We start from the raw sequence: 17,423 nt of genomic DNA, 5'->3' as shown, positions 1-17,423 counted from the left end.
CCTGCTCATCTTCTGGGACGTCCTCTAGTGGAATCCGCCTGCCAATGGTAAACAACAGAAATTGAACAATATTAAATACTTCGGCTTCTGTGAACAGCACTTGCATTATACAGATTATCTGACAGGAGACTCACTACATTTTTCACCTTTTTTTAACTTGTGCAACACCTTCAGCACTTCAACAAGCAAATATGGAGGATTTTGAAGAAATTTGTGATAGTCTCCAACTAACTGCCAAAACAAATTTAGCCATGAGGTTTACCCTGCCTGTAAGAGCTTTTCAGGATAGGCAAACAGCTACCCTGAGTCATGAAAAGCAATTTCTGTACTCTGCCAGACTGACTGCAGCAGGCTGGAATGGTGTAAAGCAAGACACAGCAAGAGGAAGCCCTCTGCTCTGCTGGAGCTGACTTACACAGGCAGGGCTCCGTGAATGCCATCCAGCCAGGCTGTGTACACCAAACACGAGGACACTAGGCTGAGCTACCACATGGGAAGAGGAATCAAGAGAAACTTTCTTTTTACCCTTGGACAAAAACAGTTCTGAAAAAATACTTCTACAAACAGGCAGAAAAGGAGAAGTAAAAAGAAAAGGTCACTCTATTCCACTTCATGCTGGTATCCAGGATAAAGAAACAGGACCAGCTCACTGGTCCACTATAGCTCTAAAGGGGTTATGATAAACTCCTGATCACTTGCAGCATCACTTCTAGGCTCCTGTGCTCCAACCCTACATCATCACATGCCCTGGGTGCCTGTAGCATAGGTGCTGCTGGTAGAACCTCACCTGGGAATTGGCTCTTTTCCATTAAGATCATGGGAAGCCATTGGGGTATTTGTAATTTATAGAAACATTAATGAAAAAGAATCCAGGTAATGTTTTCTTTATTAAACAACCCCCTTCTTGGTAGGGAGGATGCAGCAGTCAAGTACATCAACAACTACACCAGCAGATAGGAAAAGTCCTGAGCCCAACCTCCACCAGAGGAGCTGGAACTATCTCTGGAACTCCTGTGTCAGAGACAGGTATAAAGCAGCTCCACCTGAACACTTGGTTGGTGTTTGGTATTCAGGCCACTTGAGTGAAAAGAGGCCCCACTGCTGCTGCTGAGCTAACAGACACGCAAATGAATAGAAAAATAACAACAAAAAGTTCTGTAGACATTTATGGGCTCCTCATGTACTTATAATCACAGAACTTTACTAGAAACAGAAATGAATTTTTATCCGAAGGTCTGTGAAGCCAGGTTGGTAGAGATCTGCTTTCTGTTACCCACTTGGAAACATCCCCTTATTTAACCAATTGTGATTTCAAGTACACACTCCTAAAAAGGAATTAAGATATGGATTACTTGCCTTACATATAAATCTGCATGATATTTCTTTCCATTTAGAACTCCCAGCAATGTTGGATTTTCATTATTTCTAAAATTAAGGGTAGAATCATAGACTGCAGAAACTACAAGAAGAGAAACAGGTTATGTGCTTACTGTAGTAATACAACAGAAATAAGTCATTCTCTCTCAGACAAGGAGAATATTTAAGTAAGTTATCAGCAATAGCACCACAGTTTGAGCTGTCACCAAGGAAAAAATGACAACAGAATATTCAACATACATGTATTCAGAAGCCAAATAACCAGTGACTCTTTCAGGAACTGCACCAGCAGAATGGGAAGGTTTGCTCTCCAGCCACTCTTACCTCCTTCCTCATCAGGTGCAGAATGATGGGCATAGGAACACAGCTACAGCTTCTGACAGAATACACCTAGGTCTTCCTAGGAGTCAAATGGTTGCAGAACTGTTACCTTTTTCAGTTCACTGTGAATCAACAATTGCCCCCTAAATCTGAGGAAACAACCAGGCAGATACACATTTCATAAACAATAAACAACACACACCCTTTGACTAAGAATAGGTAAAGTCTGTGTGTGAGGGACATCCTACAGCAGGAGGGCTTAGTACAGACATAAATCGCTGGGGTCCAAAGCAGCTCCTGGTTCACGTCCATTGTCTGGTAACTCAGGCACTTGCTATGGAGCAAAGGCAGAGAGAGAATGGCACACCACATCTCATGTGAGCTGGCTGCTGTTGTGAAGACATGCAGATGTGAGGAATATAACATGAAAGTTCTGCTGAACAAAACTGCAGCTAAACTTGCAGCACTGAGAAAACTGTGCACCTCAGGACTGAGCGGGAACAGTAGAACCATTTGCAAAGGCTGATGGCAGATAAACTAAAAGAGCAGTAACAAGCAGTTTCTACAGGAAAAGCATTAAAGCATTCACTTTAAAACCACATGAAGCATTGCAAAAAAGTTTATTTGAACACATCCTTAGATACACTATTTTCCTGATGTCATAAAATTACCTGAGAATGATTCATTTTCCTGAGACTGAAATCAGTTGTGCATCATGGTATGAACTCTAAGAGCAATGACAGCAAAAAAACTTGTTTATTTTTTGTCACAAAAGTGACTAAGATGCATTTTCATGTGTAGCCTGTTGTATTTTAGGTTTTCTGCTCTAGAGTTTTGCAATAACGAATAAAAATGCATGTGGTGAAACTTTATTGTGAGAGCTCTTGACCCACCTAAGACAGACTTATTACACAGGACAGATTTGCTGTTGGTTTTGAAACCTCTCTAGCTATGAGAGATAAATATGGTTTGGTCTCAGCATTCAGCTCCCAGAAACTCACCACATCATTTGTTACTGCAAAATAGAATTCATAGTGCAGAACAGAACAGCCTGGCTTCAGTGCTGAAAGGAAATCCTGAAAACAAAGGCAAAACCCCTGTCACTGCAAAAAGACTCTGTCCCTCACTAACAACTCCGTTCTTTTCCTACTACAGTTGGGTTCTTAGCTCAAACTCAAAACAAGCCAAAATCTACTTCAAGCACACTACTCTCCTCGTACAATACAAGTCTGAAATTACTTTTTTTAAAAAATAAATTATCTGCCTCCATTTTTAAGCTTCTTAGTGTAGAAGGATTTTACTCATTTACTCTAATTTACTAATCCAATGTAATTGAAGGAAAATGAGAGCTCAGTTTGGTTTATACAGTGTAAGCTTCTTAGTTTATTCTTTAATAGCATGAGATTATTCTAACAACAATAGGGATGCAATAAAGCAAAGTATGATATACACAACACTTTTCCTTCCATCTCTTACAAGGCATCTACATTTGGGTTTTTATATGAATTGGGTTTTTGTTGAGATACATTGGAAGACAGTTCTCGTGTTATGAAAAAAACTTCTGTGGAGATGGACAGGAACATCCTTATGTGCTGACAGGCTCACACAGAGTTTTCCTTTTCTCCAGGGAAAAAAAATGCTATTCCAGGTTCCAGCTGGTCTGTAGTTTGACATTCAGTCCAGTCCCTTTTAGTAACACACTGTGATCTTTTGGTGCAAAGCAGTGCCAAACCCAAGACAATGACAGCAATGTGCAGGAGTAAACAGACTTCTGTTATCCAGATATAACTGAAGATAATTAAAGATTTTAGCTTTCTCATTCTGAGAGTGCAGGAAAAGAACAACAATGAAAGTGTCCAAGAAAAAGACTGCATGAAATTAAAATTTGCCAGAAAGGTTCCACGGTAAAAGCAGGACTACCATGCTGTGTGACACACTGGAACTGGTTATCATTAAACATGGATTTTGCAATTGCGTAATTAGAATTGGGCATCTCATGACTTTCTCATCCAAAAGCTGAAGAGACCAGAAAATTCCCACTCTAAAACAAGTAAAAAAACCAACTCCATAGTATCTTGAAAACATTGCAGCTGTCTCACTCTCAGGCTAATATAAGCAGCATTTGAGAAGTTTTGCTTCAATTGTGAAATATTTTTTTCGAAGGAGTTGTATCTTAAAACCTCTTTTTCATTAAAAACCAAGCAGAAATATTTGAATGCCTTTTATTTCTGTCAAAAAACAATTAGGTTTTTTGTTCTGTTTTCTAATCTCTGCCCAGCTTTTTTTTCATATCATTAACTTTTGGTTCCTTCTACAGCATTCTGACAGAGAGCTGTACTTAAGAATTTAAGATTTAATTTCTTAACTTCAACCTAAAAAAATCTTCGGATTACATATCTAGAGAGGATTTTTCTTACTCTGACTGTCCTCTTGAATTTCACACATTATTTTTTGGCCATGGTGGATTATGCCAGGGTGATTCACTTACAAATCAACATACAGGCAATGAGTATGGCTACATGCACCTTCATACGAGCACAAAACAATCTGAAGATTGGAAAAGGGAGGGGAAGGTACAGTGAAATTCACTGTACTGCTGATGTGACACCATCTTGACACAATCCTTTGATTTAACACTTCATTAATCTGGCCAGCTTGAACAAAAACCACTCATCCTCTCCAACTTGGTAACTTGCTCTGGATGATGAAGAGAAACCCACTTGAAAAAAAAAAATCCAGGACTAAAGTACAGCTCATGGGAAAAAAAAAGTCATTGCAATACCCCAAAACTGTCATATTGAACTCCGCAAAAATATCATCCTGGAATTTATTCTCATGCATTCCCTCTAGGACAACAGTTCCCAGGCATGCACAACTGGAGGAAAAGGTACAAAACAAAACCTGGGCTTATCTACAATCCATCATGAAAGATATTTTTAAGTACAAGCCTTAACTAAATAAAAGCAGCTGAAAGGAACTGCCTGATATGCAGCCAGGCAATAAAAGTAACAGCTAAATGTATCTTTTGCAGTATTTATGACATCTACTTTTACTGTAAGTAATGGATGAGTGTTTGAGAAATAGATTTGTATTTGCATTTGCTTCCATGAACAGTACAGGTAGCAAACAGCAATTTATTAAGACAGTGAACAGCCTCTAGAAACTAAGTTCCTGGGGACTGCATCTGTAAAACCATACTGGTAGGGATGGTCACTGACAAAAATATCAGAACAAATTCAGAAAATATTAAAAGCATTTCTTTAAGAATCAAATTATGTACCGAGATCTGAATTTGTGAAAGTCAGTCTTGGAGGAAAAAAGAATTCCATTATCACTTATGAAAGAAATTAGTAAGGAGGGAAGGCTCTTTCCTTGTTATTTTGCATGAAAGGTATTTTTATCCAAATACATCTGCTTATGCTGACAGATATGGCATCACTGGTATGGAGGCAGCTTCCAGTGTATGCACATTAAATAAACTCCTTCTGAAACTAAGCTTTTCAGAACAGATGGGCTTGCCACTCTGATGTCACCAATGTCTATTTCCAACTACTGCAGAACTACTTCAGAACTCCTTCCAGAGTGACTGCAGCAGGTAGCACTAAGAGCTGATACAAAGTTTTGAAGAGGACCAGCCTGGGATCACTGCTGCCATGGGTGAATTACATCTACAGCCAGAGAAACCAGCATCTACCCATCCTATAATATTACCGGTTCTGACAAGTTGAATCACATCCTTGTCAGAAAGGAGGAAAAGAAAATGGGACAGCAGCTCTGTCCCATGCAGCTGTGAACTGGTCCCAAACCTGTGACTTGGCTTCACAGCTACATCGTGCTGCCCCTACATCCCTTCGCAAGGCACTCCAGCCAGGCCCACCACCCTTGCGGGAGAGCAGAAGGTGCATTAGCCTAAATGGCAAGGCCCAAAATGGGACAGGCAGCTCAGCTCTAGTCTCTCACTTTTAAAGATGCACAGGGATATGACCTAATTTCTAGAGAAAAATAAATTAGAGATTAGATCATGGACTGTCAAAAGAGACTCCCATCACATTCTCTATTCAAAAAAATCCACGGACTTCCTTCTTATCTGTACATAATAATGCCACAAGGAGTTCTAAAAAATAAGACATTGTTTTCAGATGCTCTTCACAGGTACCCCTTATCTCTATAGGAGAGAAACAAGTAGTAATCCAGGCAGTAACACTTCTATCTCCCTCTCATTGCAAAAACTAACAAGGCAAGTAAAGCAACAAACCTAGAAGAACCTGCAACACCAATCTGGGGGTCATCAAACCTTCAGAGGTTTGTTGGTTGAATTTTTAAGATTGACAGTTTTTGCTGAAACTCTATATAAGAAGTTATGACTCTGCTTCTCCTTGAACCCTCACAGGGAAATTCTACCTTCTTACTGGCCTTACACTGCTTGATCTAGCAAGTCACAGCTTCTGGATTGAGGTAGTGACATACTCCTCTAAATGAGTAAGTCATCTAGCAACTCAGTCTTCTTTTTCTGAAGGTATTTCAAATATTTAGGGTACTAGTAAGTGTTATGGTAGTGTGTCACATGAATGTCCAACACTTTTTATAAATGTCACTGGGGTTCCCTAAAATTGTTTCCTTTTGAAATGTTTTCCCACAAATCAGTCCACCATCACGCCATATTTAGCTTGCATTATGCAGAGCAGTGAAAAGAACAAAATCACCACCAAAATAACCTGTTTCTGATTCCCAGCTCATGGCATTAGAGGCCGCAGAGTTTTGACTCATCCCTTCTTCTGTGCCTCGAGTCTACTACCCCCTGCCCTCAGCAGAACAGTCACCCTTACTCAAAAGGCAAGGCTAATCCATGCTCTTAAGGGGGTTGCTGGATGCTTCATGTAACTTACCTCTTCTTCATGGATCAGAAAGGACCCAAGCTATGCTATCCATCTTGGGGGCAGAAAGTTGTGGGTGCCTGGGAAGCTACAATAGAGGTATGATCTACCTGGCTTGCCAGAGGATATGTAGAAGAAATACGAGAGACAGCAGGCAAGCTGACTGGGAAGCTTTTAGACAGCAGCTATCCCAGATATGCCACATGAAAACGTCTTTCAAAGACAAAAGAAGTTTTGACATTAACTTCAGTCAAGCTGGAACATTTTCTTCCAAACCAAAAACCACTTTTGTCTTTCTCACATATCAACCGTCTAACACACAAATCTACCAGACCCCAAAGACACTGTAACATTATGGCTACTTAGCAGTGTCTTTCCTTTGCCCGTGAAAATACACAGCAGAAGACTTTGATAGATAGTATTAGTCAAAGAATATCACTTCAAAGGCAACATGTACAATATTCTTACTGATGTCACTTTGAAGCTGGCAAATGCAAGTAACCAGAAATAAATGGGGAACTCAAAGCAGTATTAACAAAGAGAAAGTTACTCATGTTCTGTAATGTAGAAATTGTTTATAAATTTCACCTACATGTATCTTCTGTCAAGATCTACTCCCCTTCCTCAGCTTCACTAAGAAACTCTAAAGAGCAAATCTACACAGAAATTTAAAGTAGAATATTTTTTGATTTAAAATTTACATTATTTGAGGTAGGTATTTACCACAAGAAGATATTTTAAGACACACTGCCTCAGATTCTCTACTGATGCATTTACTTTATTTAGAATAGAATTGCTTAGCAAATACTGAGAAGTACTATCCTTTGACAACAGGTACAAAATACACAACAAAATATGTACCAATGGGTACAAAATATGCAATTGAGATTCTCCAACACAAAGTCACACTTAACACAACAAAACAATAATAAATTAAAACCCAAAAACCCCAAACAAAAAAACTCCCACAAAAACCAAACCAAAACAAACCCAACCAAAACCAACCTCACAAACTGATCTATGATTTTGTTACTAAGACCAAAGGCTAGTGAAAAAACAGTCTGAAAGCATCCCAGGATTTTTCTGCTAGGACACATGCTACAGGGAAAAGAAAAGCATGGCAAACTGACAGCAGTTAGAGGAAATAACCATTTAGCATTGTCCCCTGTGACTTTCCTTACCTACATTTCTCAAACACTGCACGGTGACAGCAAATCCTTTCGTTCGTGGCAGGAGGTGGTACTTGAGCTTGGGCAGACCTTTGGCTTTGGCTACCTGCATGCTGATCTGGTGCTTCTGTTCTGTGAACCTTGTGCCCTCACAATGAATCAGGAACTAAAACCAAGAGAGAACTAACTGTTAGACAGAAGCTCAGGTCTTCTGCTGACTGAGCAGAGGTCTCTCTAATTCTCACCAGCAGAGCCCAAATTAACACTGCTCGCAGGGACAGGTGTAGCCACATACACATTTAGGTAATTTATTTGACTGAAGTAAAAAATCCCAACCAACCAACAAAACCCCCCAAAACCCCAAATCCAAACTTGCCATCCAGTTTGAACTTCAGCCTTTAGGCTTTAACATCTGCTCTGTTACTTGCCATCAGAATGACTTGATTTCTCTAAATGAGTCACTCCATCTCTAATGAGCTGTTAGAAAACACTCAGAACATACTCCCATTGCAAATCTCTGATGGTGAAGTGTTCAAGTATCACAGCATCTAAAACTTGCTAAGTGTATAAACCAAACACATTTCTAGGAAATGCTTCAGTGCCCAGCTTGTTTGCCCTCACTCCAACTTGCTTGCCCTCACTCCAACTTGCTTGCCCTCACTCCAACTTGCTTGCTTTCCCTATGGCACACGAGGTCCATGGACAACTTCAGACAGTTGATGCCAATGAGAGAGTTGTTAACAGACATAAGGCAGCAGATGCAGGACAACTGAAAGCCTCACGCTCTTATGAACTATACAGTGGAAGTGCTCAGACATGAATAATTACAATCTTGCCACTGGCAGGCTGGGGAGAGCACACAGATCTTTGGAGATTTACCACTTGCTCATCTGCTTTCTGCCAAGCATGAAGGCAAACTAACACACCAGAGAGCACTGCCAAATCACACAAAGTAAGTCCTCATAACCATAGCAAAAATGGAGCCAAAAAAGACAGAGATTGAAGAAACTAGCTGAGCAGCCAGCTTCAGTTCTAGCTCATCCAAGAGTGCTTTTACTCGTGTATCGCAAGCATAGTGTTACTCAGATTGATGAGACATAGAGAAACTAATGAGAGGACCTCTCTAATTTAGCACGCTTTGCCTGTCTACCCTTCCAAGGTGCTATTGTTGTGCCTTTTGACATTATGTCATCCTACAAAAAGAAATTAAAACTCCACACTGCAGTAACTCCAGGTGTGCATCAGCAATTATCTCCCTTACACAGGTATAGCTCCTTTTTAGCAATCACTCTACAGGAGTATCTACAGGATGGTGGTGGCTTGTGCTCATTGATTAGAGTTGAACTGCCTACATGTATAGAAAGTCACAGAGCACAGGCAAATCTCTGGAGAGAAAGTGAAACTAAAACCGCAGAAGCACCCCTTTGCTAGACCTCCTGTCACTGAAGTCACTTAAACATTGAAGCACAGAAATTAGTTTTGATTGCTTAGTACTCATTTAAATCAATGACAATTAAAAAAAGAAGTTTGTTTCAGAGTATGAAAAATACAGCATATACATCTTCATGAGGAAACAGCAATAGTTTCTGTAGGGACCAGGGAGGCTGCTTACGACACCATTTCTTTAACTGAATTGCACTCTTGCCATCACTAGCTCAGAAGAACTACAATTTTTATGATTTCTGAGAAGAGAAAAAATTCAAAGACTTTTCATTCTCAGATAAGGAAATGCCAGGTGGGGTCAATACTAAAAATTATGGTGATGCAAAAATTGAGTTTATTGTTACTGGAAAGTGACACCAGTTCTCTCCCTGGAACACAGCTGATGGCTCCAATGGGCCACTTCTCCGATCAGGTGGCTTCCACTTCTACTGGGCCATGTCCAACCAAACACCTTCACAGGAATGACAGCATCACAGGAAGGAAAAAACACTAGTATGAACTCTGCAATCTAAGGTGAGAGGGGAGCTTAGGTAAAGAATATAGCTGATGTGCTTCAATACAACATTGTTACATGCATCTGTTACATAGCCATGAACCCCTGCATCTACCCCTATCCAGCTCCTGTATTTAAAGGACCACAAAATTTACTGAGTGGATCACAGTGCAGGTATTTTTGCAGTAATATCTGCAGGGCTCCATACTACAGAGAAGAAAACAGACAACACGGTACATGGGAAATTCCAGAGAGAATTCAACTGAGAGTATTCTCCTGATACTCCCAAGGAAGTTAATGAATCAAAAGTCTCAGGAACAACCTGGTAAGCATCACATATTGCCTGTGCCCCTTATTCCTGCCAAGCACTATGGCACCTCACACTCCATTTGTTAGTCATCACTCACCCAAAAGTTTTCAGGGTAGTCCCGGAGATTCAGCAATTTCTGTACAACTGTTTTCCGATCTTCCTCCCACTTGCGCTTGCAAAAGACTATCTCTAGGAAATACCACATCCAGCCAATGATAGGCATGTAGGAGAGCTCCTTCTTTGCAAGCACTTTGGAACTCTGCAAGACAGAATCAAAACAAGTAAAACAGTGTTAAACCACTTCAGAGTTCACTGTGGGTACGACACTTGCACAGTTAGACACTAACATACCGATTCACTTTGACCAGACCCAGTTTTAACACCAGCATGAAAGCAAAACAAAAATAAGTTTCTCTCGTATGACAGAACAGTCAAATCTTATCTCAGGTATCTGCATGGAAGACTTCTAGAACTAACTATATATGAGTGTGTGTTTCTCTATCCTACCCAAATGCTGAAATCCAAAAGGGAAGCCAAATTCCTTCAAACATGGAGGAATCCATGCAAACAACCCAAGCCATATCAATCAAAACTATTAATTCAAGCAGATTCTGGTATTGGCAGCTCAAGTTCCTTTAAGATACCTTGAAACTATATTTCTCCCCAAAGCAGGGGAATCTCATGACAAAAAGTAAAAAAGAAAAAAGAGAGAAGCAGCATCTCAGAGCCATTGCAGCAGAACATACTGATGCTATGCATACATGGTTCACCAACAGAAGAAACTTAAAACTAGAAACAACAGCAGCAATAAGAATACTTCATTTGTGTTTAGTTTTGTTTATGAAAGGGCAGAAATACTTACAGTAGTGAATTTCTCTTCAAAGTATGCTTCTGGAGTAGAAAAAAACAAAAAAGCACTCTTCCTGTCTCACAGGTGTGACAGACACTGAAGTGACTGGTCCAGACACTCCACAAGAAGGTTGTGATTTATCAAGCATTCAACAAGGCTGTGATTTATCAAGCATTCAACATGTTCTGTAAATTAATCCTACTCCAGAATTTAACTCTGTGATCATCTCAGAGTAACATCCCCTAGGGCAGGAGAACTGATTCCATGGGCTCCTTTCCTGTCTTCCAAGCCAGCCTACCTTGGTGAGCTATCTTACATTTCACTTGGTTATTTAATGAATAAAATGGCACGTGTGTGTTGTGTTCATATAGAAATTGTTGCTTCAGCATTTCTTAAAAAACAGTGACATTTCCTTAGAAGACAGATAGGGGTAATTACAGTCCAGTTTCTGACCATGGTATCATTATAAACTAGCCCATCAAAATGCCCTAGATGGATTCCAGGACATGGCATTTGACTAGAAATTACTTACTGGTAGAAGTTACCATCAACAGAAAATATTTACTTTTATTTTTTCAGTCACTCTTGTTCATTTGGCTGCTACAGGGAGAGACTTGACCTAATTCTTTATCTCAGCTAATTTTTTTTTATCTGCTCTCCTCCCTTGAGAAGGAAAACACCTTAAATAATTAAGCTATCTAAAAGCTCCTAAGACTGGAAGGCAAAGGCAAATCACACAGCTTCACTAGCAACTGTTACACAGAAGCAGAACAGAGGATGACAGACAGTTCCATTTCTAAAAATGCAGGAACCATCTCTATCAAATGATTTAATGCTTTGTAATAAAAGTGCTCCCTCTTGAGCATTTGAGAATTTCATAACTTCAGTGATGGGCTCAGATCAGGATTCCAAACCCCCTGCTCCCCTGAGAAGCAGCTGTAGTAATTTCAGTTTTGAGCTATGTTCTACATTAGTCCCTATTACATGACAGCAGCAACGCTGAGCCCAGCCTCCTCTTTCAGCTCCCCAAACTGGGCAGAGAAACAGGCTCTCCTTTTACTACTTTCCAGCACAATGAGGCCAACAGCAGGCCTGTCACCACCACCCCACCACAAAAGAGGAGAAACCTCAAAATGTTCTTAAAAGTTTATTTACAGTAAGTGTTCAGTATCATAAGAACTACCACAAACTAATCTAAGTGTACCCTGCATAGAGTGCACAAGGCTTCCAGAGCACAGTGTCAGAACAATGTAATAGTCCTCCTGCAGACTTTAAAATGCAGGAATTATAATCCAAAAGGCTAGCTAAAATGATTATTTCACCATACCTATTTTCTACTGCTTTACATATTTTAAGACGAGCATGAGTTACACAAGAGGCAGGAGAGAAGTTGTCATTGCTTTCCTGCACCCCCCTCAGTGAAACCAAGAAATGATACTGTGAGCTAAGGTGTTCCATAGCCCAGGTACAACCACAAAAGCGCAACAGATGCCTGGACTCTTCCCCGGGGCATGTTCTTATTCTTTTACTGTGCTGATGCATTTTTAAAATTTAAGAGCGCTCTTTCAGACACGTGTGAGTATGACTCCTTAGATGAATATAAAAATAAACTAAATCACCTCATACTATTTTATGCACCCATCTGTTCTAGGAGTAGAAGGAAGGCTAATGACAGAATTAGAGAAAGGAAACTCCTCAGTGCATTATGCTGGCAAGACTGTTCTTGTGCAGGAGGAATACATTAGGCCTCCCCTCAGAAGCTGCCATACAGACTGAGGAATGAGATGCTGGAAAGCAGCACTGGAGGAAGTGACCTGGGGGTCCTGGTCGATGTCAGGGTGAACATGAGCCAGCAGTGCCCTGGCAGCCAGGAGGGCCAACCATGTCCTGGGGTGCATCAGGCACAGCATTGCCACCAGGCAAGGGAGGGGATTGTCCTGCTCTGCTCTGCACTGGGGCAGCCTCACCTCGAGTGCTGGGGCAGTGTTGGGTGCCACAATATGAGGATATGTAGCTATTAGAGAGTGTCCAAAGGAGGGCAATGAGGATGGTGAAGGGCCTTGAGGGGAAGCTGTATGAGGAGTAGCTGAGGTCACTTGGTCTGTTCAGCCTGGAGAAGAGGAGATCTCATTGAGGTGAGATCTCATTGCAGTTACAACTTCCTCATGAGGGGAAAAGGAGGGGCAGGCGCTGATCTCTTCTCTGCGGTGACCAGTGACAGGATGTGAGGGAATGGCCTGAAGTTGTGTCAGGGCAGGTTTAGGTTGGATATTAGGAAAAGGTTCTTCACCCAGAGGGTGGCTGGGCACTGGAACAGGCTCTGCAGGGAAGTAAGTGGTCACAGCACCAGTCTGACAGTTCAAGAACTTGGACAACACTCTTGGGCACCTGGTGTGATTCTTGGGCGTGGTGCTGTGCAGAGCCAAGAGTTGGACTTGATGATCGTTGTGGGTCCCTTCCAACTCAGCATGTTCTGTGATTTTGTGATCTCTCCTTCAATAACTAGAGCTACAACTGTTTCAGTCATCTACCCATGCACAGCTCCCATGAAAATACCGGGGGGGAAAAATGCAACTCTAGTTGACTTCAGCCACTAACTTTTCCTTTACTAAAGTGCTTTGGTAAATATGTGACACTTACCAATAACCTTCAAATTCAGCTTTTTCAACAGTAAAATAATCATTAAAAAGTGCTCATTTATTCCACATAAGATGCCTTCTTAAAGGAAGACAAACATTTTCAGTGCTCAGAACTGTGTAATTTCAACAGATGTTTAATGAAATTACTGCTGGACAGGGACAACTTATCTACAATACTAATGTTTTAATCCAGGTTAATTTATTTTGGCCAAGTTTGTTCAAATGAAATACCCATTCTCCTTTTGTGAATGACTGCACCAACATCACTTTAAAAAAGTATTTTTACAAGCTTGCTGTAGTGCATTTGCCCAACTATGCTGTCAAAGAAAGAAAATCTTGATTTTACATGTCCAGCCTCAGTTATTCAACACTTCTTGTTTAAAGAACACAACAAACAGCATGAAATCAACATGCAAGCTGAAAGTGTCACACAAAATTTGTTCCTCAGTTTTAAAACAAGTTAATTGTAGCTGAAAACCATTAGCAGCAGCAATTTGCCTCGTAAGTTATTTTCTCCCCAGGCTGCCCTCAGCATTGACATACTTTTGATGATTCTGACTGCTCTACTTTTGAAATATACCACTCCTTCATATTAAACTCTCTGGGACATCATGATGACAAGGTATATTTCTTTAGTCCCTCAAAGCCATCATTCCAGAAATTTAGTTATGCTCCTAATTCCTCAGGTTTCATATTGAGTTAAACTTCTCCATGTTGGAAAGGTAACATAGCAATATTTTGGAAGATATGTGCCCAAGCACATGCTAACATGCTGTGATAAATGCAAATAATAAAGTACTTTCATCTGCCTACAAGAACAGCTACGTATTTTAGAATCACAGAATCACTTCAGTTGAAGACCCTTATGATTATCAAGTCCAACCATCACTGGCATCACCTGGCACTGCCAAGTCCACCACTAACTCATGTCGCAAGTGCTATGTCTGTGAACGTCTTTTAAATATCTCCAGGGATGGTGTCTCAAGCACTTCCCTGAGCAGCCTGTTCCAATGCTTGATAAAACTTTTAGTGCAGAAATTTTTCCTAATATCCAATCTAAACCTCTGCTGGCGCAACTTGAGACCATTTCCTCTCATCCTATCACTTACTACCTGGGAGAAAAGACCAACTCCCACCTGGCTACACCCTCCTTTCAGGGAGTTGTAAAGAGCAGTAACATACCCACTGTGCCCCCTTTACTCCAGGCTAAGCACCCTCAGCTCCCTCAGCCACTCCTCACAGGACTTGTGCTCCAGACCCTTCCCCAGCTCTGCTGCCCTTCTCTGGACACACTCCAGCACCTCAATGTCCTTCTTGTAATGAGGGGTCCAGAGCTGGACACAGCACTCAGCGTGTGGCCTCACCAGTGCCACGTATAGAGGGACAATCCCTGCTGTGGTCCTGCTGCCCACACTATTGCTGATATTGGCCAGGATGCCACTGGCATTCTTGGCCACCTGGGCACATGCTGGATCATGGTAAGTGGCTGTTGACCGGCACCTCCAGATCTTCTACCACCGGGCAGTTTTCCAGCCACCCTGCCTGCAGCACTGCATGGGATTGTTGTGACCCAAGTGCAGGACCTGGCACTTGACTTTGTTGAACCTCATACAATTGGCCTTGGCCCACTGATCCAGCCTGTCCAGATCCCTCTGCAGAGCCTTCCTGCCCTCCAGCAGATCAACACTCCCACCAAGCTTAGTGTCATCTGCAAACTGACTGAAGGTGCCCTTGACCTCCTGATTCAGATCACTGATAAAGATATTAAGCAGGACTGGCCCCAAAACTGAATCCTGGGGAATACCACTTGTGATCTGCTGCCAAATGGATTTAATTCCATTCACCACCACTCTCTTGGCCTGGTCATCCAGCCAGTTTTTTTACTCAGAAGAGTGCACGTGTCCACACCGCAGCAGCTGGTCCAGTGGGACACCTTCTCCAGCTGGCTCTTTCACCAGCTGTATCAAGAGGTTATCTTGCACATACACCAGGAACCTCCAAGACTGCTTCCTCTCCACTGTGTTGTATTTCCAACATACGTCTGGTAAGCTGTAGTCCCCCAAAAGAACAAGGGTTACTGATTGTGAGACTTCTCCCAGCTGCTTATAGAATACTCCTTCTGCCTCTTCATCATGGGATGGGTGGTCTGTAAGAGACTCCTACCAAGATATTTGCCTTGCTCGCTTACCCCCCATTCTTACCCATAAACACTTGACTTTTCATCACCACTGTCCAGATCTAGACAATCAAAACACTCCCTTACACACAGGGCTATCCCACAGAGCTTGCCTATTTCTTCTGAAGACCTCATAGTCATCCACTGCAGCATTCCAGTTGTGCAAGTCATCCCACTGTGTTTTTGTTACTGCAGGTACATTGTTTTCAAGCTGCACAATGGCTTCCAACTCCTGTTTATTACCTACACCATGTGCATTGGTGCAGATGCACTTCAGTTGGGCTCTTGATCCTGGCACCATTTTTTTGGGGAGAAGTCCCAATTTCTATGTGACCATTATCAGGCACTTCCATGGCTTCTAATGCATCAACAACCCTCCTGCTTTTGCTGCAGCTTTGACATCCTCCACCTCCATGGAGACATCAGACCAAAGAACCTCACTAGCACACCACCTCTCAAGCATTGGCATGCCACCCCCAGACTTATCTCTAGCAAGCCCGATTTTGTCCCTTTACCACTTCAAATCTAATTTAAAAATCTAATAATATATTAAAATGCACAAACAAACTAAAGAACACAAACTACTGTGCTCACACACCTATTAGTCCCATACAATAACATAAAAAAGCATCTTCTCACACCTACATCTAAGGTCACACTCAGCTTTTTCCAACAGCTTCAACATAAGCAACTCTTAAGCAAAATTAAGTTTCCTGACATATGGAACAGACAGTTAAGGTTAAAACCAGCAGGTTTAGCTTTAAAGCGCAGACAATTTTTGCCAATATTAATGTCTTCATCTCAGACAAATGGTTATTAAAATTACTAGAAAAGCTATTTTATTGCTGCTTCATCAGACCGAACAACAAAGCAGTGAATCAAGGCAGGGAGCATATTAAAGTGCTTTTGGTGAGAATCCTGAATAACACCTCCCTCCTCAGAACTTGCCCACGTCCTGATTTTAAGCTCTGGTGTCTGGCGGGTCTTTTTTCAACAGGATGGTTAGCAACACACCTTGAAGAAACTAAATGCTACTAATGCATTTGAATGGGGACGAAGTGGCTAGTGACCCCACTAATAAGGTAAATCCTAGGACTGGAATGTCATAGACAGGAAAAGGGAAGGACACAGCAGAGAGCAGGGACCTGTCACCAAGACCACGCTTCTATTTACACAACACAGCAACACACAGACACCAGAGTCAGCATCCCATCCAGCCATTGCACCAGCACGGGGTGGAAAAACAGAGCATCCACAACACATACAACACATCCTCTGTGGCAGGAGGAGGCAGGATTCAGCCGTCCCCACAGACATCCATGCTGCCCATGGCAGCATGATGCTGACTTGACATCAAGGACCCCTACGCACCCTCCGTCCTGCATGCAACACTGAGGTCTGGCAGCACAAGGAGGTGGGTACGGGTGGTTGATCGGTGTCAAGGACCGGAAACAAAACAGCAAGAACCCTTCATAAAAACCCCACAAGTGGAATAGAGATGTAAGTGAATGATTGTTTGGGCTGAATGCAGGTTTTCCTGAAATCCCTCATGACTTTTAGTTTTTGTGAAGTTTGCTTCCTTCTATTTTCCAACAACTGACAAAATCATGTAAGTTTTGGTGCTGCAGAATTACACATCTGTAACTCCAGCTGCACAGAATCCAACAACAGCTAGCAAGATTCTCAATAGCTACAGTAACTTGCAAGAGTAAAAGCGAGCATAGCATTGCTTCTTCATGGGATTTTCTCCTTCTCCACTACAAATGAACAG

General features: G+C 41.7%; 1 protein-coding gene across 1 annotated transcript in view; it reads right to left on the bottom strand.

Moving 5' to 3' along the window:
• Positions 1 to 17,423, bottom strand: part of AGPAT4 (1-acylglycerol-3-phosphate O-acyltransferase 4) — an 81,580-nt gene that overhangs the window by 14,638 nt on the left and 49,519 nt on the right. Inside the window, exons 6-9 of the mRNA XM_017746209.1 lie at positions 10,085 to 10,246; positions 7,754 to 7,907; positions 1,357 to 1,459; positions 1 to 38 (exon numbers count right to left, since the gene is read on the bottom strand). Of these exons, the coding sequence (XP_017601698.1) occupies positions 1 to 38; positions 1,357 to 1,459; positions 7,754 to 7,907; positions 10,085 to 10,246 (457 nt within the window). The remainder of the gene's footprint in view (positions 39 to 1,356; positions 1,460 to 7,753; positions 7,908 to 10,084; positions 10,247 to 17,423) is intronic.

The sequence above is a fragment of the Corvus brachyrhynchos genome, unplaced genomic scaffold, assembly GCF_000691975.1.
Source record: "Corvus brachyrhynchos isolate BGI_N302 unplaced genomic scaffold, ASM69197v1 scaffold70, whole genome shotgun sequence".
NCBI classification, from domain to species: Eukaryota; Metazoa; Chordata; class Aves; order Passeriformes; family Corvidae; genus Corvus; species Corvus brachyrhynchos.
This window is presented reverse-complemented; position numbering and strand designations above follow the sequence as displayed.